This window comes from Protopterus annectens, chromosome 13.part0 (genome assembly GCF_019279795.1).
Source record: "Protopterus annectens isolate FY-2018-M chromosome 13.part0, PAN1.0, whole genome shotgun sequence".
Taxonomy (NCBI): Eukaryota; Metazoa; Chordata; order Ceratodontiformes; family Protopteridae; genus Protopterus; species Protopterus annectens.
In genome coordinates this window covers 147,065,283-147,092,271 of record NC_056747.1, presented here as the reverse complement: position 1 = coordinate 147,092,271, position 26,989 = coordinate 147,065,283, and the positions used below count along the sequence as shown (strand labels likewise).

General features: G+C 43.6%; 1 protein-coding gene across 2 annotated transcripts in view; it reads left to right on the top strand.

The window, feature by feature from the left end:
* The window catches only part of EPS15L1 (epidermal growth factor receptor pathway substrate 15 like 1), a 3,892,050-nt gene that overhangs the window by 1,297,276 nt on the left and 2,567,785 nt on the right, over positions 1-26,989 (top strand). The window contains exon 12 of one of the 2 annotated variants that reach the window (XM_044090736.1): positions 12,736-12,975. In XM_044090736.1, the coding sequence (XP_043946671.1) occupies positions 12,736-12,975 (240 nt within the window). Of the gene's footprint in view, positions 1-12,734; positions 12,976-26,989 lie in introns of those variants that run through there. The other variant, XM_044090735.1, reaches the window with a different exon arrangement.

Sequence of the window (26,989 nt, the reverse complement as noted above, 5' to 3'; positions counted from 1 at the left end):
AACTGTCAGCATGGTTTTAGACCTTCACATAGCACCACTACTGCCCTTCTTTCCTTCACAGACAGTATCAACAAACACCGCAATCTAAACAAACTCTCTTCTGCCCTATTTATTGACCTGTCTAAAGCTTTTGACATGGTAAATCACCAAATTCTCATCACAATACTAAAATCCCTGTCACTTGATACATCCTCCATAAAGTCGTTCCAGTCTTACCTTGACAAAAGACAACAGGCCGTACTATGGCACAAGTCTCTCTCTACTCACTTGCCAGTCAACCTTGGTGTCCCCCAAGGATCCATCCTTGGACCTCTACTTTTTTCCATTTTCATCAATGGCCTCACCTTGCCATCCCCCAAGCTCACATGCATACAATATGCAGATGACTCCACACTGATATGCTCAGCCCCCTCCTCTTCTGAACTTCTCTACCTTACCCAACAAGTCTTTAACACAGTTGAGCAATGGTTCACACATAGATGCCTTCTCTTAAACCCCAAAAAGACTAAACTCCTCCTTTTCTCTCCTACTAGAAAATCCCCCCCATTGGATTTCTCAGTTAACTCTACCAATAAAACTATTATATCCCCTGAACCTACCACCAAACTATTAGGAGTCACCACTGACAATAATCTAAACTTTGATATCCATATAAACAATACTATAAAAACTGTCAACAAAAAGTTAGACTCTCTATATAGGATAAAATCATTTCTCCTACCTTCAGCTCGAACCACAAAAGCACACACTCATCTAATATCTCCTCTTCTATATGCCTCACCTATTTTTACTAAACTATCTAAAAATAATCTCAGCAAACTGGATATCTCCTACAATAACATCGCCAGATTTGCAACAGGTAACCAATTTAGAACCCATCACTGCCTTAATTTAAAACAGCTAGGATGGCTTGAACTACAAAATCTAATTAAATACCATCAACTAACTATAGCTCACAAAACCCTTTACACACCTTCCAAAACACTATTCTTTCCACACTAATCACTCCCTATAAAAACCTAGATTCCTTAAGGTCTTCTCAGAAACTCCTAGCACATACTACTAAAACAAACAACAAGGCTGGTGACTCACTCTTTTCTAATATAGTTGAAAAAGCCTGGAATCTCCTACCAAACGAACTCTTCACACTTCCCTCACTTTCCTGTTTCAAAAACAATCTGAAAGTGCATCTCAAAACTCACTGGCTATGCCCATGCTCTAAACCTGACTAGCTCAAGAGTCACTAAATACTCTGATCTTCCCATCCCATCTACTCATCTAAAGAAACTTCTTCCTTATAAAACTAGTTCTACTATCTCTAGAACACCTAATCTATATTACTTTCATTTGCTATGACTGCATTCTACATTGTAAATTTTGGGATTTTAACTGCATCCTTTGTTATGCCTGAATTCTACACTATTATTTTTTTTTACTATGATAACCTGTAATTGGCACTGTAAATAGATTTTATTTGTCTTCTATATCCGTAGATAGAATTGTCTTACCTAGGAGCTTATCTCCCCGGGCCTCTACTGAAAATGGACATGTATCCAGTTAGACTAGCCCGGTAAACAAATGTAAAATAAAAATAAATAAATAATCCTGAAGTCTTCTAAAGTTAAGTACCCCATTGGGGATCCTTTTTTTTGCTCTAACTGATGTCAGAAAAAGTTATCAATTGTCTTGCCTGTGGAAAGCAAATACCTCACAGAGATTTTCATTCTTACTGCGTCACCTGTTTAGGCCCAAACCATGACGTCCCTCACTGTCAGTTTTGTGCCTTAACACCCAAACCATTTGTCGGGCTATCTTTGTCGCTAAATTCTTTCGGTCTCGATCTCTGTATTCTGAAATGGCTTCGGTAAGCCATCCGACTACCGATCTTCCAAAAAAAGTAAAGATAAAGACAAAGACAGACCGCATAGGTCCAAAACTGCCGGCGACGCTTCCGTTAAGCTGGTCGCCAGTCCGCCGGTACTCAGTGAGCCACCTTTGCAGCCCCTGATGCCCGCTTCTATGGATTTGCAGGCCTCTGCTGAGAACCATTCGGAGTCCGGTATGCAGCGAGATGCTTCTTTGACTATGGAACCAGTGGATGTCTCTACCTTAGATGGGTCCAGAGCCGCTGAGCAGGCACCGGCATCTGAGGGAGTTTTTCGTCGTACTGATGTTTGAATCAAACCAACTATTTCTTTTTAACCAAAACTACCGAGTTTCTTAGGCCCAGAGTACACACTACGCCTAGAAAACCGACGACCAAAGCGCATGCTCAGGCACCCATGCCACAAAAACAAATGCTTAGAATGGCTGAAGACCTTATTACGCTGATTAGGGGAAGCCAGCCTTCCCCAGCTAAGAGACAAAGACTCCAGTCCCCTTCAGGTTCTACAGACCAGGAGTCCGATGACTCTGACCTTTCTGATTATGAAGACATGCCCTTATCTGCCTTTGAGGATTCATATGCAAAGGAATTCATTCCCTCTGCCTCCCCTCCAGAGGATTTCTCTTTTGGTGAAACTTTGCATACTTTAAGAGAGCATTTCCATTGGGAATGCCAAGACTATCCTCAGTCCAAAAAGAGACTCAGAGAATTTTTAGAGTTGCCTCACCACAGGCATTTAGCTATACCCCCTGTCCTGGATATTGTGGATGATGTTTTCATGGAATCCAGTCTTACTCCAGACACTTTACCTCCAGCCCCTAGGAAACCAGACAGGTACTACAGAGTACCTGATTCTCACAAGTTTCTATTCAAGAATCCTCCTGCTGATCCAGAGATCATTTCCCAGGGACCTAAAGGTATTAAGGCTACTACAGCCAAAAATCCTATCCCTACGGACAGGGATTCCATAGCTTTGGACAGATGAAGGTAAGAAGGGTATATACTTCTGCAACTCTTTTTTTATCAGGTCATTGAAATTGCCAGTTTCACATGCTGAAATACCAGCAACATATTATGGAACTTATTAAACCAAAAGTATTAATTTTTTCCAGATTGTGCAGAAAATAATGAATTGCAGAAGTTTATATACTCTGCAAACCAAGTTAGTAAGCATACTTTGCAGTGTGGCTTTGATGCCCTGGAAGCATCTTGCAGGGCAGCAGTCACTGGCTCTGTATTGAGAAGACATGATTGGCTGAAGGAGCAGGCCTTGCCAGATCATGTCAAATCTAAATTACTAGACACTCCTGTAAATAAGGACCGTTTGTTTGGCCCCAAAGCAGAAGAAGTTTTTAAAAAGATGGAAGAAAAGGCTAAATATATGCAAACTGTTAAAGAATGCCTACAAGTGCAACCACCTACATTCAGTAGGCATTGCCCTTCAAAACACTGGTCCTTTCCAGTCCCCTCCAGGCCTTCCCAAACAAGACCCAGGGGAAACAAACCACCCAGACTACAGTCTCAGGGTATGCAGAGGATCTAAGCAATGGAGCACCCCCAGCCATAGAGCAGGGAGTGGTAAGCCACCTCCTTATGGAAAAAGCTCACAATGACTTCTCAACTCTGCTTCCCAGCCCTGCCCAATTGCTTGTTGCCCCTGGGAGGAAAACTTGCCCTTCATGCAAGAAACTGGATGTGCATCACTCAGGGACCAATGGGTCCTCAACAGCAAAGGCTCAAAACCAATTACTTTCCCTGCTCAATATCAGATCAATATCAGAGCTATTCTGCCTGTTCCAGTAGAACAAAGGGGTCAAGGATTCTACTCCAGATTATTCCTGGTTCCCAGTCCTGGATCTTACAATTCTCATCACCTTCCTGGTGGTACCAAATTTCAAGATGCTTACCCTGCAACAGCTTCTCCCTATGTTAGCTAAGGATGCCTGGTTAGTCACCCTAGACTTAAAAGAAGCCTATCTGCACATCCCCCATAAGGGAGTCATGCAGGAAATATCTACGTATGCAGGAAATATCTACATTTCAGGGCAGGGTCTATGCATTATCAATTCTCTGCACTTCCTTTTGGCTTGTCTACTGCGCCCAGGGTATTCATAAAATGCCTGGCTCCAGCCATTGCATACTGTAGGCAGAGAAATATCCAAATTTACCCGTACTTGGACAACTGCCTGATTCAGGTGGACAGTCAGGAGTTGCTGTTTCAGCACCTGACATTTGTAAAGTCTTATAACTTCATTGGGGTACACCATCAACAAAAAGAAATCTTAGCTGGTACCCAGTCAAAAGATTGTGTTCCTGCGAGCAAGCTTGGACACAACTTCCCGGGCAGCATTCCTCACTTCAGAAAAACAGGTCTGTTTGACAGACTACTTCAAACAAATGGCCACCAGAACCCAGCTATATCTGCAAGAAAAATACTGCAAGTCCTAGGGTTCATGGCCTCATGTGTTGTGCTAATTCCATATGCAAGACTGCTTATGAAGAAACTTCAGTGGTACTTAAGTCTTTGGTGCCAACATTCTCAGGACCTGGAAACAATCATTCCTATCATACCTTGTCTAATGACAGAGTTTCTTTGGTGGGCAGAAGCATGCAACCACAAGGGACAGCATTTTACTGAACCCCACGCCACCCAGACCCTAACCACAGACTCATCAGATTATGCATGGGGGGTTCAAATGGCGGGTAAATGTATTCAGGGCCACTGGAGCCCAAGGCAAATTCTCCTGCACATCAATCAAAAAGAGATGCTAGCCATACAGAATCCCCTGACAGCTTTCAGATACCTACTCTTTCCAGGACAACTGCTGATAAAAACAGACAACAAAACAGATGTCCTTCAAGGATGCATCTGCAGTCCTTACAAATGGGTTGTCCTGTCGTCAGGCAGCCTTCGGTCGGCCGGATTCCAAAGTCTGGATCTGGCTTCGGCTGGTGTCGCACTTCACCCGACGTCATAGCTGCAGTTATTTGGGTATAAAGGCATCAGCCGACGCCATTTTCCTCAGTCTTTCTTGCCGCGTGGCGCCCGAAGCAGAAACTGTTCGCAAGTGCCGGTCGGTCAGAACCAGAGATTACTACTACCGAATACGTCTACCGAAGACTTCTAAAAAGCTAAGTACCCCGTTGGGGACTCTCTCTTGCCTCAGCCGATGTCAGAAAAAGTGAATAACTGTTTTAACTTGTGGGAAACAAATACCTCATAAAGATTTCCACTCTTACTGCTTACCTTGTTTAGGCCCAGACCACGACGTAGCAGCTTGTCTAGCCTGTGCTTCTTTTAACCGACGGACGCTTAGATGTCGGTCGGAATTTGCTGAGGAGTTTTTCTGCTCCGATTTCGCTTACATTATGCCGTCAGATCCTCCGACTACGCAAATATCTAAAAAGCGCAAGGAAAAGGACCGTCACTCGCGGTCCGCGGTTTCGGCCGAAACCGCGGTTAAGCCAACCGCGAGTGTCTCTGTTTCGGCTGAAACCGAGCAAGCGGTTCTTCCTTCAGCCGAAAACTTACCTCCTACCGAGGCTTCTTCCAACCTGGTGGAATCGGCTTCTGAAATCACTCCTGTTCTTACAGTTTCTCAGGAATTATCTGACACTATCCCCTTGGATATTTCTACCCCTGCACGTGGAGCTGCTAGGCCACCTGCATCAATGTCCATTAAGGCCTTTGCCAGGGCCAAAGCAGCTAAAACTACTAAATCTGTGCCTGCTAAGACCCCCTCTCACAGGCCTAGCTCTAGTTCACAAATGCTTAGTTTAGCAGAGGACCTCATTTCTTTAATCCGGGGATCCCAACCTCACCCAGACAGGGCCTCTCACCCACCTCCAGTGAAGAGGCCTAGAGCAGAGCCCCCTGAGCCTGTTTCAACAGATGATTCCTCTGATGATTCAGATAACACAAACCCTCCAGAGGCTCCTTTCTCCCCTTATGAAGACTCTGATGCTGAAGAGTCCATTCCTTCTGCCTCTCCGCCAGAGGAATTTCCTTTGGGGAAACCTTGCATGCTATGAGGGAACAATTTCAGTGGCAGGGCCAGGATTTTTCAGACTCCAGAAAAAGGCTTAGAACCTTTCTGCATTTACCACAACATAGGCCTTTAGCCATACCTCCAGTTCTTTCTGTTGTAGATGATGCATTTAATGATGCTTGTACTGCTCCTGATTCTCTGCCTCCGGCCCCTGCTAAGCCCGATAGGTACTACAGGGTCCCGGACACGCATTACCATTTGTATAAGGCTCCCTTTGCAGATCCCGAGACTATCTCCCAGGGTCCTAAGGCTGTAGCAACTACCTCTGCCAAAAACCCCCTCCCCTCTGACAGGGAATCCAGGTCCTTAGAGAGATGGGGTAAAAAAGTTTACACTTCTGCTACTCTTTCAGCTAGGGCCTTGAACTGTCAATTCCACATGATCCAGTATCAAGAATTTATGCTAGACCAGTTAACCAAAAAACTGTCCTCGGATGAATCATTAGACAAAAAATCTGTTCAGGAAATGGTACATAACATTCAGCAAGTCGGTAACCATTCCTTAAAATGCGGCTGTGATGCACTGGAGGCTTCCTTTAGATCAGCCATGACTGGCACTGTTATCAGAAGGCATGCGTGGTTAAAAGAGCAGGCCTTACCAGACCATGTCAAATCAAAACTACTAGATGCTCCCATGGACAAGATCAATTTGTTTGGCTCTCCTGCACAACAGGTGCTGAAGAAGATGGAAGAGAAGGCAAAATCTGTCCAAACAGTGAAAGATTTCTTACAGGTCCAACCTCCAAGGTTTAGCAGGAATTGGCCCTCCAAAAATTGGTCCTTTCCAGACTCCTCCAGAGCTCAGAGAGGCAGGAATAGGCGTTCAAGAGGCAGAAGCCAATCCAGGGGTGCCTACAGGGGACGCCAGTGGCAGGGTAACAACCAGCGAGGTGCAGCCACAGACACAGCCACCACCACCACTACAGGACAATCACAGTGACTTGGCTCTAGCACGCTCTACCAGGGAACAACTAGAAGCACCCTTGGCGGAAAGCTAGCTTTATTTTCAGTAAACTGGCATTACATCACAAGAGACAAGTGGATTTTGCAGACAATAGACCAAGGTTACAGGTTTCACTTCCATACTCTACCAGGGAAGAGAGGAATGCCAAACCTACCTCCAAATCAAAAGGCAGAAGCTCTAAAACAAATAACTCAATTATTAAGGATGAGAGCTGTGGAAAAGGTACCATCTATGGAGCAAGGACAGGGATTTTACTCCAGGCTCTTCCTGGTACCAAGAAAAGAAAGCAAATGGAGACCTATTCTCGACCTGTCCGCTTTAAACACATTCCTCATTGTTCCAAAATTCAAAATGCTGACCCTACAGCAGCTTCTTCCCATGCTGGGCAAGGAGTCTTGGCTGGTAACTCTAGATCTCAAGGAGGCATACCTGCACGTCCCCATACGACCAAATTGCAGAAGATACCTCAGATTTCTTGCAGGATCAGAGCATTATCAATTCTCAGCATTGCCCTTTGGCTTATCTACTGCGCCCAGAGTGTTCACGAAATGCCTGGCATCAGTAATTGCTCATTGCAGGCTTCAGGGAATCCAAATCTACCCTTACCTGGACGACTGCCTGATACAAGCGGACAACAAAAACAAGCTAACAGAAGACTTGAAAAGGGTCATTTACCTACTACAAGCTCTGGGATACACAGTCAATATCAAAAAGTCAAGACTGATACCATCCCAAAGGATAACCTTTTTGGGTGCAGAGCTGGACACAACGAAACAAATGGCATTCCTAACAGTAGAAAAACAGGAACAACTCCCTCTCTACTTCTTGGCACTAACAAAGCAGAACCATCTAACAGCAAGAAAAGTCCTGCAAGCCTTGGGTTTCATGGCATCCTGCATAATATTGGTTCCACATGCCAGGCTGCATATGAGAAAGTTACAGTGGTACCTAAGGAATTTATGGTCTCAGCACAAGCACAGCCTAGAAACCCAAATTCCAATAATTCCATGCCTGAAGCAAGAATTCCAATGGTGGGCTCAGGCCTGTCAATCAAACAAAGGATTGCCTTTCCACAACACTCAACCAAGCCAAACCATCACAACGGACGCCTCAGACCTCGGTTGGGGGGCCCACATGCTGGACAAGTGCATTCAAGGTTCATGGACTCAGGACCAGCTGCACCTACACATAAATCAAAAGGAAATGCTGGCAGTAAAACTGGCAATTCAGACATTCAGACCATTTCTTCGACAAGGTCAACTGTTGATAAGGACAGACAACACCACAGTTATGTGGTACATCAACAAACAGGGAGGCACACATTCGTACCCTCTATGCCGGATGGCAATGGAACTCTGGAATGTGGCCCTGAGCTACAACATTCAGTTACAAGCAATTTTTGTACCAGGAAAAGAAAACATTCTAGCAGACATACTAAGCAGAACTACCACGGATGCCCACGAATGAATGCTGCATCCGGACATCTTCAAAACCATTACAAGAAAATGGGGGCACCCTCAAATAGACTTATTTGCATCCCCACGCAATCACCAACTAAAGAAATTCTGCACAAGGATGTACCACCCACTTGCTTGGAAGGTGGACTCCCTATCTTTCAGCTGGAAAAACCTGACAGCATATGCATTACCACCACTTCCTTTGATGCACAAGGTGCTATTGAAGATCAAAGAGGAATGTCCAAGGATCATTCTGATAGCTCCAGACTGGCCAAGGCAACATTGGTACCCATTACTGAGGAGCATGTCTCGGGAACAAATATGGCCTCTACCCCTTGTTCCCTTGCTGTTAACACAGAACAACTACAACACCCTGCATCCAAACCTGAAAACACTGCAGCTGACTGCCTGGAATATTGCATAAGAACAAATAACCCAAATTTATCCCAAAGGGTTAAAGACATTATTTTGGAGGCTCGCAGACCCTCAACAAGAAAAAATTATTCAGCAAAATGGAAAAGATATTTCATTTGGAGTACTGCAAAAGGAGAAAATGTGTCACTGGTAAACATAGCCAACATCCTGGAATACTTGGCAGAGCTCTTCCACAAAGGCCTGTCCTATTCTTCCATTAAGATTCATGCATCAGCTATTTCAGCAGAATACGACTTGGATCCTCCAGTCTTCTCACATCCTCTGCTCAGGCAGTTTCTGAGAGGAATTAAAAATGTAAAACCACCTAGGAAGCCACCATTGCCAGCATGGGACTTGAACTTTGTGCTAGAAAAATTGACACTTCCTCCTTTCGAACCAGCAGCAACAGCAGAATTACAATACTTATCATGGAAAACTGCTTTCCTGCTGGCAGTCACTTCAGCAAGAAGGGTATCTGAGCTACAGGCACTAATGGCAGTACAGCCCTTCCTGATCTTCCATCAAGATAGAGTATCCATGAGAACTAATCCTACTTTTATGCCTAAGGTGGTCTCCAGAGTATCTTTGAATCAGACAATCCACCTACCTACATTCTTCCCCAACCCACAGAACAGGGGAGAAAGACTGTTGCATACCTTGGATGTGCATAGACAATTACGCTACTACCTGGACAGGACCAAGGGCAATAGGAAAACTGACCAGCTACTGGTAGCATATGCAACAGGAATGGAAGGAAAAGCAATTTCAAAACAGACAATCTCTAAGTGGATAGGAAATTGCATTAGATTTTGTTACTCCTACCATGGAAAGAAAACATCAGGCCTCATTCTACAAGGGCTACAGCCACTACCACAGCTTTTCTACGAGGAGTGGCTACCAAAGACATTTTAGAGGCTGCTACTTGGAGCTCCATGCATACATTTGCCAAGCATTATAATTTACCTTTATACTCCAGATCCCGAGCAGGTTTTGCAACTGCTGTTTTGCAAGGGATCTTAACTACACCATAATTTTATTTCTCCTCCTCCCCCAGTTTGGCTATGGTATTCTACCCATTTGTAAGGACTGCAGATGCATCCTTGAAGGACATAGTACAGTTTTGTACCTACCATAAATGTAGATGTCCGATAGGAATGCATCTGCAGTCAGATTACCCACCCTCCTTCCCTCTGTGGTACTCCTAGGGTATTTGCCCATCTTGTAGCTAGCTGGGGGAATCTATTATGGTGTATTTGTTTGTATATATGTACATACATGCTTATTTTTTGTTTGCTTTCTACTATTTGGAAACATTTGCATTTATCCAAATTTAGCCTTCCTAGAGGGCACCTGGCATCTGGGGCAAGAAACACTGAGGAAAATGGCGTCGGCTGATGCCTTTATACCCGAATAACTGCAGCTGTGACGTCGGGTGAAGTGCGACACCTGCCGAAGCCAGACCCAGACTTTGGAATCCGGCCGACCGAAGGGCTGCCTGACGACAGGACAACCCATTTGTAAGGACTGCAGATGCATTCCTATCGGACATCTACATTTATGGTAGGTACAAAACTGTACTTTATGTAGTACATCAACAAGCAGGGGGGAACCCATTCTTACCCACTCTGCAGGTTAGCCGTGGCCCTGTGGAACATGGCCTTGGACAGCCAAGTTCATCTACAAGTTCAATTCCTGCCAGGCAAACAAAATTCACTGGCAGGTGACTTAAGCAGAAATATCCTAGACCCACACAAGTGGAAATTGGAGCCCAGCACCTTCAACCTTCTGATCCAGAAGTGGGGGTCCCCCGAGTTGGATCTCTCTGCCTCCCACAACAACTACCAGTTAAGCAAATTCTGCACCAGGAACCCTCACAGCAGGGCCTGGAAGGTGGATGGACCTATTCTTTCAGTGGGAAAACCTCTCAATCTTTGCCTTTCTCCCTCTGCCCCTTATCTCAAGATTATTACTCAAAATAAAACAAGACAGGCCAAGGACAATTCTGATTGCCCTGGACTGGCCATGCCAGCACTGGTACCCACTCATGCGCAGCCTGACAATGGTGCCACCCTGGTACCTACACCAGACCCCAACCCTGCTTTCTCAGCAGGAGGGACAGATTTTGCATCCACAATTGCAAACCCTTAATCTTGCAGCCTGGCTTATTCCTTAAATACCCCACCAGCAACCCTAAGCAAGCAGGTGCTCATTATACTTGAAGCCAGAAGGCCCAGTACTAGGAAATCCTATGCTGAAAAGTGGAAAAGGTATTGTTCTTGGATTCAGTCTAAAGGAAAGGACACAACACTGCCCTCCTTACCAATAATCCTGGATTACCTAGCAGAACTACTACACAGAGGCCTATCCTTCTACTCCATTAAGATCCATGCCTCTGTCATTTCGGCTCATTACAATACTGAGCCCACCTCTATTATCACACCCTCTCATCAAACTGTTCCTGAGAGGGACAAACAACTTAAGGCCACCAAGGAGAGCACCCACACCCACTTGGGACCTTAACTTTGTTCTGGAAAAGCTCACCTTTCCCCTTTTTGAACCTGCTACTTTAGCGGAGTTAAAATTCCATTCTTGGAAAGCAGCCTTGCTTCTAGCCATCACTTCAGCTAGAAAAGTGTCTGAGTTTCAAGCACTGATGGCTATGGAACCCTTCTTTATTTTCCATGCTGACAGGGTTTCCCTCAGAATTTAACTCTTCCTTTATGCCTAAAGTGGTGTCCAGTGTGGCTCTCAACCAATTTGTCCATTTGCCAACCTTCTTCCCTAATCCTCATAATAAAGGGGAAAGGATCCTGCACTCTTTAGACGTGCTCAACACAGCTCAGGCTCTACCTTGATAGGACTAAGCCTTTCAGAAAATCTGACCAGCTGCTAGTCAGCTTTGCAGCAGGGGCAGAGGGCAAGGCCATTTCAAAATAAACCATTTCCAAATGGATAGCACACTGCATCCATTTCTGCTACAAGCACCATGGAAAACCAACCCCTTGGGGTCAGAACACATTCCACTAGAGCTACATCTACCTCTACAGCATTTCTCAGGGGAGTCCCTCCATGGGAAATACCAGAAGCTGCTACCTGGAGTTCTGTACACACCTTTACCAAGCATTACTACCTGCCTATCTTTTCCAAATCCAGGGCAGGGTTTGCTACAGCAGTCTTGCATGGCCTACTAGCCAGCCCAAACTCTTCTTGACTGCCTCCACCCTTCCTCAGCTTTGGCGACTGCAACAGTGAAACACGAAGAATATAATACAGTTGTGTACACTTATAAATGTAGATGTTGGAGTGTATTCACTGTTGTAGTCCTGGTTTCCCTCCCTCCAACCCCCTGGTTTTCTCTCTCTCCTCTCTATGGCTAGTCCTACTGGTATTGGTATTTACATTTTACTGGTGATATTTTCCCCACCATATACTAGCTCCCTATTTGGGGGCTCCTGACATTTGGGGCAGGAAAAACTGATGTAATGGCGTTGGCTGCCTGTTTTTATACCCCTGACGACCTGACGTCATGGAAGAAGTGACAGCATCTGATGCAGAAGTACTAAGTCTGTGGTATTCGGGCCAACTGAGGGCTACCTGCAGGCAAATAACCCAAGTGTGACGACTACAACAGTGAATACACTCTAACATCTACATTTATGATAAGTGTACACAACTTTACTGTCTGCAAGATGGCAAGTAAGGCCGCTATGATTTGTTAGCTCCAGTCCACTGCCAGATGAGACAGATTGCATTGCGCTAGGCAGTATGTATGTTTGTAATCAGAATGTGATTTCATAGCATTCAGTATGTGATAAGTGAAAAGTCTTTTTGCTGTAACACTGCTGCTGTTTCTAGAGCTTATTTTTTAATGAAAACTTTGAATTTTTTGTTTCTTGCTGTAATAGTTACCTTTACTTTTTTTATTTATTATTCAAAGCAATTTTGTTTTCTTTTTTTTCCTCTGTAGGCAATGTATTTAGTTTATAGAGCTCTTGAAAAAGAGTCTGTTCCTTCTGTTTTGCCCTCGTCACTGCTACCACCTTCTAAGAGAAAGAAGGCCGCTGCTAATCTTCCTGGGTCTGTTCCTGTACTTCCTGGAAGCCCACCTCCAAAAGACAGCCTTCGCTCCACTCCATCACATGGCAGTATGAACAGCCTAAATAGTGCAGGTAGCTTGTCACCCAAACACACAGTAAAGCCATCTCAGGTATGTCTTAGTTCTTAAGTATATTTTTTTAAAGTTTGTTATATTAATGCTTGTTTACTGTATATATTCAGTAAGGTAGGCCTTTTCTTTAACTGGCAGAGTTTCTGGAAATGCTAGATAGAATTGTTATACATTTTGATCTTTGTGTGGAGACGCAAAACATCACAAGTTAAAACTACTATTGGGATTATTTTAGTTGTGGCTCATAGTAATGATGTAGCCCTTTACATTGCTCATTATTGGCTTTTTTCAGCTGTTTGTTTCTGCTATTACAAAATTCATATTTTGCCTCAGTCGAGTAAGTCTTGACAACTCAGTAACTGTGGATGTTACATAGGATTGGTGCTCATATCTTGATTGTGTGCTTGCTTTGCTGGCTCAGGATTATTTCACACTCAGCTTTGATGGTGGAGGATCAGAAGCTTGTAGTTTCTACCTTGCCAGGCCTGGCATTTTGATTCATATTCCAGTACTGACATTGCACTGCAGAACATATATCTTTTCAGTGATACTCCTGCAAGGTTTTCCGTTTAAGGTCTTGCTTTCTTTGAGGCATGTGTGAATACTAAAGGTTTTGTAAAGAGGGGTAAACATTTACAATGGCCAGTGATGTAATAAAATACTTAATGTATTAAACAGTTTTCCACTCAGTGACATTTTGTATATTTTATCTTGTAAAAATACATCGCAAATAAAATAAACGTTGTGCATAAGACTACGGTAGTATGATTTTACCATCAGTTAATTTGTATTCTTCTTCTGACATAAGTATGTACTTCACTTAGTATCCAACCATTTTAATTTTCGTAACTCATACTTTTGGAATTTGTAAGTATCACTTTGTCAGTGTCTTGCAGGGAGGTTAACAGCTGAAGCATGACATGATTTTGGCCATCCTGTTCACTCACTGCTTGGTTGCAGGTGTAAGTCTGCTTGGTACGTAAAGCTTTCTCAGGCTTCAGCTCCACGTCCTTCCACACAGTACACCATGCTGTATTCTGCCTAGATTGTCTTTGTTGCTTGTCAGGTTTGCACTTGCAAATGGCCTCAGGTTTGTAATGATTTTGATAACTAAAAATTGATTTCCAGTTGTGTTATTCATCCCTTCTGTGAATTATTCCTGTTTTCTAACTCTGCTTTATAGTTAGAACTGTACTTTTTGGTTTCTGTTACTAGACATTTTGTCAGCAAGTTGTTTCCCTACCTTGATTTTCACCTTCCATTTTTAGGGGTACTTTTCAGCTTTCTACTGCCAATCATTAGCGGACCGGAGTTCCGCTGTGGCGATCCCTAACCGGGAAAAGCCGAAAGACAACAGCAACAACATCTGGTTTCTGCTTTATGTGTTTACTTTTGCTTTGATAGTGAAACTGTGTGCAGAGAGAGATAGAGAGAGAGAATGTGTGCGTGTGTATATCTTAATAGCTTCAGTAAAACAGAGAAATCTTGTTTTAAAAAGTGTGAGTCATACAGTTGCAAAATATTTACCTGGGGCACATATGTTCTATGAGTAGTGCATTTAAGATCTCAGCATTGCAGGTTGACTGAAATGTGTAAATACTTAATAACAGAACCTCAGAAAGGAGAGAGAGAATTAATTAATAATTAAGGGTTCATTAGCCAGAGAAAGTGATGACTTAAGGGAGCCACCTTCTCAGCTCTCCAAAGAGTTTCAGTTGAAGTTCGACACCTAAACCAGGAAAAATAGCCTTAAAAGAAGGGAAGAGCTTGAGAAATTTCAGTCTTCCATGTATTTTGCTGCTTGTATGGCCTAAAACACTAGACAGGAGAATAGTAATCCTCAGCTAGCATTTCTGGTGTACCTAAGGTGCTTGTTAATGTGGATGACAAAGATGAGCCTAGATTACCTAGAGAGGATAGTATTCTCTTCCTTTAGAGGTAGGGTAACTTCCTGAAGACATTTATTCATCACGTCTTCCCTTTTCACAAGGTTAGCATGTTCTTATTGTAGTCACTCAAGCTACTGTGGTGTATGACTATGGGAAGATGATGGGGACTGTCTCATAGGTCAGATTAAGATGGATGTAATACTTTCCATCTGTCTCTAGGACACACAGGGATTCTGTGCCCTTTACCTTCTGTTTTCTTGTCCTCCTTATTGACCCCCCCCCCACACACACACACACACACACTTTGCTGCTAGTTTTGATGGTACTGGAGAGCACAGAACAAATGTTAGGGTTGATTGAGGTAGTGCACTGACCCACACTTCAGTCACTATTGTGGAGTAGACTTTTCTTTCACACAGAAAGACACTGCCATAAATGTCGGCTGTTTTGGTATGGTCTCCCTACACAACAACTTCTGTCTTAGCCTTATGTTTCAAGGTAGGAAGTCAGTTTTGGCTTTCCCACCCTGTACCCTCAACGTGTTTGTCTTCCTTTGTCTTCACCCTTTGGTTTTGAGGAACTTTGTGTCATCATTGGTTCTGAAGCACCTGTTTTCATTATTAGGAGCCAGTAGCTAGTGTCAGTGTATGTCTAAATGCTGGCACTGGTGCAGGTCATTTCATTATTGATTGTCTGGCATCTGCGATGTTCTTCGTGTTTCAATGTTGCAGTCATCACATTTGGGTTATCCCTGCCAGGGTAGCTCTCGGCCGGGACGAATACCAGAGACTTAGTATTTCTGTGTCGGTTACTGTCACTTGAGGACTGATGTCATGTTGTCAGTGGTATAAAGTAAGGCAGCCGACGCCATTACATCAGTCTTTCTTGCCATGGAACCCGAAACAGAAGCAGTTTGCACGAGTGTCGGTTGACTGCTAACTGAGTTTTCATTTCCGAATTGAAGTTGAAGTTTTCTAAAGCTAAGTACCCCTTTGGGGATCCTTTTTTCTTGCACTAACCGATGTCAGAAAAAGTTAATAATTCTCGCCTGTGGAAAGCAAATACCACACCGAGACTTCCACTCTTACTCCGTCACTTGTCTAGGCCCAGACCACGACGTCCCCTGTTGTCGCTTCTGTGCTTTGTTTATCGCCAGAACTGTCCGTCATCAAGCCCTTATTGTAGCCAGATATTTTTGTCTACAGTCCTCAAATTCCAATATGGCTTCGGTAAGCCTTCCAACAGCATATCTTTCAAAAAACGTAAAGATAGAGACAGACCGCACAGCTCCAAGCCTTCTGATGACGCTTCCGTTAAGCTAGTTGTCAGTCCTCTGGTACTCAGGCGCTTTCACAGCCCCTGATGCCCACTTCAGTTGATTTGCAGGCCACTACCGAGACCCTTTCAGAGTCCAGTATGCCGCAAAACTCTTTTTCCTCTAAGGATCCTGCAGTCATCTCTAGGTTGGATGGATCCAGAGCTGCTGAGCAGGCAACGGCTTCTTAGAAAGTCCTTTGTACCTATGAATCGTGACGCAAACAGACGTCTTCTTTCATGACTACTGTTCTTTCGAAAACAACTGAGTTCCTTAGACCCACGGTATGAACCACACCCAAGAAACGGGTTACCCACTCTCAAGGCGCCTGCTACTTGCCTCACTCTCAAATGCTTAAAACGGCAGAAGACCTTATCGTACTGATCAGGGGAAGCTAAGCTACCCCTTCAAAAAGGAAAAGAGATCTGTCCCCAGTCGTTTTGTCTGAACAAGAGTCAGATGAATCTGATGCATCTGACTATGAAGGCGTGCAGCCCCTCTCCACTTATGAGGATTCTGATGCAGAGGAGGCCATTCCTTCAGCCTCTCCCCCAGAGGATTTTTCCTTTGGGGTAACCCTGCATACTTTAAGGGAGCATTTCCAGTGGGAGAGTCAGGACTACCCTCAGTCTAAAAAGAGACTCAGGGAATTCCTAGATCTTCCGCAACACAGACCCTTGGCCATCTCTCCAGTCCTGGATGTTTTCCTTGAATTCAGCTTGACTCCTGCTCCCAGAAAACCAGACAAGTACTACAGAGTCCCTGACTCACACAAATATCTTTTTAAAAATCCAACATCTGACCCTGAGGTCATTTCTCAAGGGCGAAACGAGATTAAAGCAACCTCTGCTAAGAATCTCACCCCCTCAGACAGGGATTCCTGAGCATTGGACAGATGGAGTAAAAAAGTATACACCTCAGCTATTCTTGCTATCGGGACATAAATTGTCAGTTCCATATGCCTAAATATCAGCAACATACCTTGGAACTCCTTAAACAAAAAATGTCCTCCTTTCCTGCTTGGGCAGAATCTAAAGATTTACAAGACTTAATGCATTCTGCAAGTTAAGTAACTAAACACACCTTGCACTGTGGTTTTGATGCCCTAGAAGCTTCTTGCAGAGCAGCAGTCACTGGATCTGTCATTAGAAGACATGCATGGCTTAAGGAACAACCCCTGCCAGACCATGTCAAATCTAAATTGTTGGATGCACCCTTGCACAAAGATAACTTATTTGGCAGTAAGACAGAAGAGGTCTTAAAGATGGAAGAAAAAGCAAAATCTATGCAAACAGTTAGATTTCTTACAAGTCCAGCCCTCTAGGTTCAGCAGGTATTTGCCCTCCAAGCACTGGTCCTTTCCTGCTCCAAGTAAACAGGCCCAACTTAGGACCTCTGGAAACGGACCACCCCTCAGACAGCAGCCCCAGGGAATGCAAAGATCTAAGCAGTGGACTATCTCCACTTCAAAATCAGGGAGTTCTAAGCCACCCCGTTATGGTAAGAACTTACAATGACTCACCTCCTCCTGACCTCCCCTCTGCCCACCTTCACTTACCCCTAGGAGGAAAACTTTCTTTTCACTTAAGCACCTGGGCCACCATTACCAAGGATCAGTGGGTTCTGAACATTGTATCTCAGGGATACAAATTCTCCTTCCACACCCTTCCAACCCCAAAAGGGTTCCCAAATCTACCGCCAAATCAGTGGGCAGAAGCTCAAAAGCATATCCATTCTCTGCTCTCTTTGAGGGCAGTAGAGCACATTCCTGCAGAACAGATAGGCCAAGGCTTCTACCTCTAACTTTTTCTGGTGCCCAGAAAAGAGGGCACCTGGCTCCCCATCCTCGATCTATCCATTCTAAACACCTTTTGGTGATCCCAAAATTCAAAATGCTCACCCTCCAGCTGCAGCTACCCATGCTCTCCAAGGACGCTTGGCTAGTCACCCTGGATCTAAAAGAGGCCTACCTCTACATTCCTGTCAGGGAATCATGCAGAAAATATCTCCACTTCAGGGCAAGATCTCAACACTTTCAGTTCTATGCGCTTCCCTTTGGCTTATCTACTGCTCCCGGAGTTTTTACAAAATGCCTGGCTCTGACCATTGCCTTTTGCAGACTAAGAAATATTCAAATGTGCCCCTAATTAGACTGCCGTATTCAGGCAGACAGTTAGGAAAAGCTGCTCAAACACCTGGCCTTTGTAAAGAGTCTACTAACCTCCCTAGGGTACACAATCAACGAAAAGAAATCAAAACAGGTGCCCACCCAACGGATGATCTTCTTGGGAACAAGTCTGGCCACAACATTCCAGATGGCATACCTTACACCAGAGAAACAAATTTTCCTGTCATCCTACTTCTCTCAACTGGCCACTATGTCCCAGCTTTCTGCAAGGAAAATCCTGCAAGCTCTGGGGTTCATGGCATCTTGCATACTCCTCATTCCATATGCCAGACTGCATATGAGGAAACTTCAGTGGTACCTAAAGACCCTTTGGTGTCAACAATCTCAAGACCTGGAAACTCTTCTACCTATAATTCCTTGCCTCAGAAAGAATTTTTTTTGGTGGGCAGCATCATGCTCCCACAACAAGGGACTGCCCTCTCAACACAGATGCATCAGACTACACTTGGGGTGCACACCTGGATGGCAGGTGCATACAGGGCCAATGGAGCCCACAACAAATCCCTCTGCACATCAGTCAAAAAGAGATGATGGCTGTGCAGCATGCCTTGATCGCTTTCAAACCCCTTCTCTCTCTCCAGGAGTTCTCCTGATCAAAACAGACAACACCACTGTGATGTGATGCATCAACAAGCAGGGAGGGACTCACTCCTACCCTCTATGCAGGCTGGCCATGACCCTTTGGCTCACAGCCTCTTCCATGCAAATACACCTGTTAGCACAATACCTACCAGGCTCTCTCAACTCCCTGTCATACCAATTAAGCAGAAACCTTTTGGACCCACACAAGTGGCAGCTCAACAGAAGTACCTTCTTTCTAATAACTCAGAAGTGGAGAACCCTGAAGGTCGACCTCTTTGCCTCCCACACCATCCATCAGCTCAGCAAATTCTGCACCAGGTAGCATCATTGCATGGCTTGGAAAGTGGATGCCCTGTCCTTCCTCTGGGTCAACCTCTTGATCTGTGCCTTTCCTCCCCTTCCTCTCATCCTCTGGGTACTGCTCAAAATAAGGAAGGAAAAAACAAGGACCATTCTTATAGCTCCAGACTGGCCCCTACAGCACTGGTTCCCCTTGCTGCGCAGCCTGTCCCTGCTGCCTCCATGGCATCTTCCTCCGATTCCAAACCGCCTAACACAGAGGGAAGGGGAATTCATGCATCCCCAATTGCAGACGCTCAATTTGGCAGCTTGGCTTATTCCCTAAACCCGAACCAATCTGCCATCCTCAGTAAACAGGTTCTGGATGTTATCCATGAAGCCAGATGTCCTAGCACCAGAAAGTCTTATGCAGATAAGTAGAAAAGGTTCTGCACCTGGATCCAGGCTAAGGGGGCCAGTACAGCACAGCCTTCCATCCATCTCATCCTGGATTACTTAGCTGACCTACTGCACAGTGGTCTCTCTTTCTCCTGTATAAAAAAATCATGCCTCTGCTATTTCTGCTCATTTTCTCACTGAGCAGCCCCTTTTCTCGCACCCTTTGATCAAACAGTTTCTCAGAGGGGTTAGCAATTTGAGGCCCCCCAAAAGGGCACCAACACCAGCTTGGGACCTTAACTTTGTCTTGCAAAAGCTCACCCTGCCTCCTTTCGAACCAGCTTCTTCTGCAGAGCTAAAATTTCTCTCCTGGAAGACGGCCTTTCTTCTGGCCATCACTTCAGCCAGAAGAGTCTCTGAGCTGCAAACACTCATGGCTGTGGAACCCTTCATCATCTTCCATGCAGACTGGGTATCCCTCCGAACTATAACCCATCCTTCATGCCCAAAGTGGTGTCCAGTGTGGCTCTCAGCCAACCCATTCATTTGCCCACCTTCTTTCCTAATCCCCAGAACAAGGGGGGAAGGATTCTTCACTCTCTAGATGTACACAGCTCGGATACTATCTGGACAGGACTAAACCCTTCAGAAAGTCTGATCAGTTGCTGGTTAGCTTTACTACAGGGTCATAAGGCAAAGCCATCTCCAAGCAAACCATTTCCAGATGAATTGCACACTGCATCCATTTCTGCTACAAACAGCATGGTAAGCCTGCCCCCTGGGGTCAGGACACACTCCACCAGAGCAGCATCCACCTCTGCAGCTTTCCTCAGAGGAGTCCTCACCTGGGACATCCTGGAGGCTGCCACCTGGACATCTGTTCACATTTTCACCAAGCATTACCACCTGCCTCTCTTCTCTAAATCCAGGGCAGGGTTTGCCTCTGCAGTCTTGCAGGGCATCCTAGCCAGCCCCTAGCTTCCTTGAGTACCTCCACCTATTTCCTCAGCTGTGGGAATCTACCCAAATGTGATGACTGCAACAGTGAAACGCGAAGAACATAGTGCAGTTGTGTACACTTAACATAAATGTAGATGTTCGAGTGTATTCACTGTTGCAGTCCTGGTTTCCCTCCTTCTACCCCCCTTTTTTCTCCTTCTCCTTTTGTTACCCTTCTTCCTTGTTGTTCTCCTTTCCTTACAAGGGATATATTGGTATTTATTTTCCACTGGTGGGGTTCTTCCACAAGAACCTTGCCTCCAACTTTGGGGGCTCCTGACAGGTTAGGGCAAGAAAAACTGATGTAATGGTGCCGGCTGCCTTACTTTATACTACTGACGACCTGAAGTCAGTCCTCAAGCTACAGCAACCGGCACAGAAATACTAAGTCTCTGGTATTCGGGTCGGCCGAGGGCTACCCTGGTAGGGATAACCCAAACGTGATAACTACAGCAGTGAATACACTCGAACATCTACATTTATGTTAAGTGTACACAACTGTACTTTCTTTGGACTGATGGGTTATTTGACATTGACTGTGGTGATAGACACAATAGCCACCCCAGCAACCCTGAAAAGGGGGCCTACTCCTCAGAGTCCCGTAGTTCATCCTTCTATTAAGAAGTCGGAATCATTTGACTGCTGTGAGAAATTAATATCTGCATTCCCTACTTTTATTTTAGTGCACTTAATTATCTTTCAGTGTGACCTTGCTGATAGAATGGACAAGGTGCTGCAAAGGTTGCCACAGGCAATGAAGTTTATGATTGAGCTCCTTTCTCAGGGAGCAGCTCTCTTCTTTTTCTAATTTGACTGTGTAGGTGACTCAGTTTTGTGGATAGAGCAGTGAGAGTAGTGGGTGCTGGCATCATCATTCACCATCAATGTCTGAGTGTGCCTTTCAGGCTTTGCAAAGCTTTCAAAGCATCCATCATCAGTGTTCTGGTCATGGCACTAACATTTTCAATACTGGATATTGGGGGAGGGGGGGAGAGAGGGGAGGGTAAGATTGTCAGGACTGTAGGTGTCCACTTTGTGACTACTTATTGCAGTTTTGAAAAAATGCGGAAGAGTCATCATTAATTGTGGTTTATGCAAAACCAGCAGAAACAAAAAGAAAACTATAGTCTGGAAAGAGTCATTGTGGCCATGGAGCTTTTCAGAATGAATGCCCTCCAGAGAGGGAAGTAACAGCAAAACCAGCACATTACTGTAGCTCCTTGTCCAGTTGGTCACAGCAGCAGCAGGGTCGCCAAGGGCTTGTCTGACTCTCCCACTCTGAGGATAGTCTGTGTATCCTGTCTCTCTCTCTGTATGGGTGGTCATCATACAAGGAAAATGAATTCAAACCATTTGTTTGAATGTTGAAAGATGTTTTCCCTTCCCCTCTCCAGCCCCTCTTCCTTCATTCTACCCCATTAGAAGCAGAGGCAAGAAAACAAGTTCTGAACCTCATGCAAAAATGGCCATCTGAAAGGTCCCACCAGACCAAGGAGTGTCCCGATACTACTCAAGATTATTTTTATGCCAAAAAAAGACCTCAGACTAATCCTAGATGTCACTGAACTCACAGTGTATGTTCCTAAAAAAAATTCGATATTTTTAGTGCAAATGCTTCTTCGTTGCTTGTCAAGAGGATATTAGATATGCTTTCTGGCCTCCAGTATGCTAACCTGCTTATAAAGATTAGGCAGTTGATTAGGTTCTTTTGCTTACTGGTTGTAGCCATACATTGCAAACTTTGGGTTGCTCCATTTGGTCTCACATCTGCTTCTAAAGTGTTCAGTGTATTTATAGCTGCGGTCATAGCACACTAGAAGCTGAAGGGTTTTGAGATGTTCCTTTATCTAGGTGACTGGGTCCTAGCAGTGCCATCTCTGGATGCCTAGTTTCAGCAAGAATTTATAGAGCAAGAGTCCATATGCATTATTGTGAACACTGAAGAGTCTCAAAGCTGACCCTTACCTTGATATGTTTTGTCATAGATGCTCCGTTATGCAGTTTCTCCTCAAAAAATTTGTAAGCATACAAGACTCATTTTTGTTGGTGTTTACACACTGCCAGCCTTATTTTGGGCAGTCCCTTCAAATTGCCCATCCCCATGGTGACTGTCATCACAGATGCCTCTGCCCAGTGGTGTGGGGTAAGAACTTTAGTCATGAAAGATGTTCTGTGTTGCATGGTGACATTTGGAAGCCGACCTGCACATCAAGATGATTAGAAGTGACAGTGGTGCTGTTTACAATACTGCCCTCATGGTACAATTGCCATCTGCACCAAAAGCTTTGCTATAGTTTGGTATGTAAACAAGCTAGGTGGAATGCTCTCCTACCACCTATGTCAGTAGGCCCTAAAGGTGTGGGGGTCCTATAATCTACACTGTATTTTTGTACACAATTCCATTTCTACATTGATAGGAGAAAGTCAGGAAAAATTTTCAGTTTACATGCTGTGCTGCCAATAAATTGGATTTGATGTCTGTAAGGCTGTCCTGTGCAAGTGTCTTTCAAAGGCGCACTGTATTTTGCTTTGAGAAATACAAGTCGTTTGCATCCACTCTTAGAGCAGATTCAGCTAGAGCAGTAGCTACCCATCAGGCATATCTTAGACATGCAGTCTTGGATGATGTTGCATGGTTAAGATATGAGCTTCACTGTATACTTAAGAAGGTATAAGTTTAATGTGATCTCAGGGTCTAGAGCGTGTCTTTTTTAGGGTCACTCACTCAAGTGAGATGCTTTTATAATACTATGGAAGCAGAAAAGCCTGGGGCTCTGCCCTACAGGCTTGAAGAGGATGGACAATATTTAGATTGATACCAAAGTTATTTACTCACCATAACAAAATAGGTCTGTGTGATCCTTGTCCATCCTCGTCAACGTCCCTATCCTTCTTCCACTGATCTGGGGAATAAGTTTTGGGGGGAGTTTTTATTTATTTATTTATTTATCCTATACAAGTGTTATTTTTTTCCATTTCTTGTTCTTTGACGTTGAGCAGCACATTAGATATGGAGAGTAGAAGATGAATGCTGTGCATTTTTGGGTTCGGGGGAAAAGCTAAAGCTTGAGAGAGTTTTCATGCACCAGACTGATGTAGGCCTGTGGTTCAAGGCTGGTAGGTTTGAAAAAGATGGACCAGGCTCATGTAGCTTTATCGTTACAGTAAGTACATAACTTTTGTTTATTTCAGTACTTTTGAAACTATTTTTGAACACACTTTCCTCATAGTTTGATGTCGCTTTCAAACCATGATTGTGCTACTTATAACTGTTCTTGGAGTAAGGTTTGACAAGTTTTTATTGTGTTTATTAGTGTTTATTCATTGTGAATTTATTCTTGGGGAAACAGGCATTTGACAATTTCCCTCTTATTTGCTGGTGATGCAAACAGAAATGGAAAGCCTTTTGTGACTGATAGTGTTGAAGTAAAGTATTTGTTCGGGTTAATTAGTTTATATGTTCAGAGCCTTACCTAGATGTGGATTCCCTTTTGGATTTATAGAAGTTAATTGTGTGTATATGTTCAGAGCCTTAGTTAGGTATGGATCCCCTTTTGGACTTATAGATATTATGTATGTGATGTAGGTTGATGTCATTGCTCAGATGAAACTGGGAGCTAAACTGATGGAATCTACTACAGTTGCTAGAGGTCGACACCAAAAATACCCTTTATTTGTGTTAATTTTTGCTCTTTACTTGGGTCCTTTGAACAACAAAACTACTAATAACCATAGTGAAGTACTGAAGTGCAAAAGAAACTGATAAACCAAAACACATCAGGAGCTGTTCCAGTACCTGTAAAGGCCTCTCAGTCAATCAAGTAAAACACTTTAATAATCACTTTAAACAAAAATAAAATGGATTTAGCACTTTTGTTTGAAACTCCAGAAACTTCATCAGAATTCTGATGAAGTTTCTGGAGTTAGAAATGAAAGCGCTAAATCCGTTTTATTTTTGTGTTTAAAGTGATTATTAGTGTTTTACTTGGTTATTCTTTGAACATCAAACTGAGAATTTTGCAGTGGCAGAGTTATCATTATGGAATTGGATAGTGTCATTGTATGTGGATAATTAATTTTTATTTCTTGGACCAGAATGAGGATTTAGACAGTGCCTTTGAAGAGTTAAGTACATTTGTGGAGATTGTTTGGGACATGAGGTCTTTAAAACTAGAATGTTACTGGTAGTATATAACCCTAAAGTTCAAGCTATCAAAAAATATTCATTTTTGGTGAAGCAATTGTTTGTGAAATGTTTAGGAATTAGGTGGCTTGGTTCAGTTAATCGTGGCATTAACCTAAGGAATCAAGAACAACTTAGGAAATGAAATGTAGGCATTGAGTGCTCTATGTGATGTAAATACAAATGCTGTATTTCTAAGTACTTAAATCTTTAAAGCATTGCTAATGCCATTTTTTGATGTAAATCTGTTTCTTTAAGAGCAGTTGGGTAATGATGTGTATTAGTGCTTTTTTTAATACCTTAAGTTATCATTTAAGACCTAGGCAAACATACGTTAACAAAAAAGAAAAAAAGAATAACATTTTTCCATTTAAATACAATGTACATCACGTCCATTTTCTTTGCTACTATCATCAGTCCAGTATTACAACACATTGAGGTTTAAGGGAAGGCAGGAATTTAGCACTCTTCCTCCTCCTGAACATTGTTGTGCATGTGTAGTTCCTACAATTTCCTTTTATTTATATGTAATTTGTTCATTCCCTTTCCTAAAGAGCCATCTTCCAGTTTTTTTATCTATCTTATAATGCTCAGAATCTCAAAAGCAGTTTAAAAAGACTTTGATTTCCATTTTCTAGTAATTGCTTTTTTGGCAGCAAACAGAATTAGACTAAATAAGTCCTTGCTATATATATTGGCAATTCATATCCTGTATCCCAGCTCAGAATAGTCATTTCCTTACAGCCATTTGCTCATCCAAAATTTCTGATAGAGTACTCTGTAGGGAGTTTTTTAAAATCTGCCAGCTAATCACATTCCTAAAACATATGTTCCCAGTTCTCTTTTTTTCTCCATCTCACCGCCAACATGTGCTATCTACCTGAAGAAAATTTCTTTGAGGTATGCTTGTGGTATAAAAATACATGTGCAAACGCATCCAAGCAAAGATCTTAAACCTCCTGGACTTAGGTGTGTACCTGGGAAGCCATACAGATGTCTTAGTATTATATTTTTTGCAAATTGCTTTTCCAGACTGTTTTCCCAATCTTTTGTAACCTCCTGTGATTGATTATTAAAGTTATCTTGCAATATTTTATATGCTGTACTAATTATCCCTTTTTAAAAGGCTGCTTCTTTTCTGGACTATACCAGTGCAGGTCTTTCACTTAAAATCCTCTTTTATCCCTTTCTCTTTGCCCGTACTCTGAGATCAAGCCCTGGTAGGGAAGGCAGTCCCTAGCCTGTAATCCAGATATCTTCTTGGCCTCATTCCACTCCATCTCTCCTGCCTGATATTTGCTCCCAGGATCTTGATTCCTTTGCCAGGTTTCTCCAATAAATTCCAGCCACCTTTTGCCTATTTTGTGCACCACTATTTGCAGTCATCTCTGCAAAATCCCCTTTCTCTATTCTTGTATTGGCTTAGATGTCCTTTTATGTTACTGTTACAGTATTCCTTATGGGTAGGGATCCCCTGCCAAGGATAGCCCGATGTCCGGCCAGTGTACCAGCACCTTAGCTTGTAATAGGGGCATTGTATGTCACACACATGCTCCCCGCACATGGCATAGGTCATAAGGGTGACGTATGGATGTACTATCCTCAGAATTTTGCCGCTAGTCTGAACGCCATCTTTGATTGTCGATCTGAACGCTCGTCCGTCTGCTGGTTGCGAACCTGTTTTTCAGATAAGTGCCCCATCGGGTTTTTCTTGTTTTCTTTTAAACAGGGTGTTGATTTCATGTCATCCAGAAAGGGGAAATGCCAGTGTGGGAGACAGATTCCCAATAAGGACCGTCATGAGCAGTGTTTATTTTGCTTGGGTGCTACGCATGACCATATTTCTTGTCGCATTTGTAAGATATTTGTTCCAAAGACTTTGCACAGTCATATCTCCTCTTTAACAATTTACCTTGAAAACCAACATCTTAAATTATTGGCTCAGGCTACTTTGGTGGAATTGTCTTGGCCTGAAGGCCAGCCGACTGCGAAGAAGATGACCAAGAAAATTCAGTCGGTTTCTTCAGCTGTACCGCCTCTACCAGACGTTTCTCTCAAGGCTGGTGAAAGCCTAGAGGATAGCCTGTTTTTTCAGTCAGTTTCCTATGCTGCTATCGTTTTGGAGGCCAGTGTGGAAGATCTGGCTTCTTGCATGTTTCTGGAGGGCTTGTACCACGGCTGATTATTTCCAAAGGGCCTTGGGGTGTTCCATAAATCCT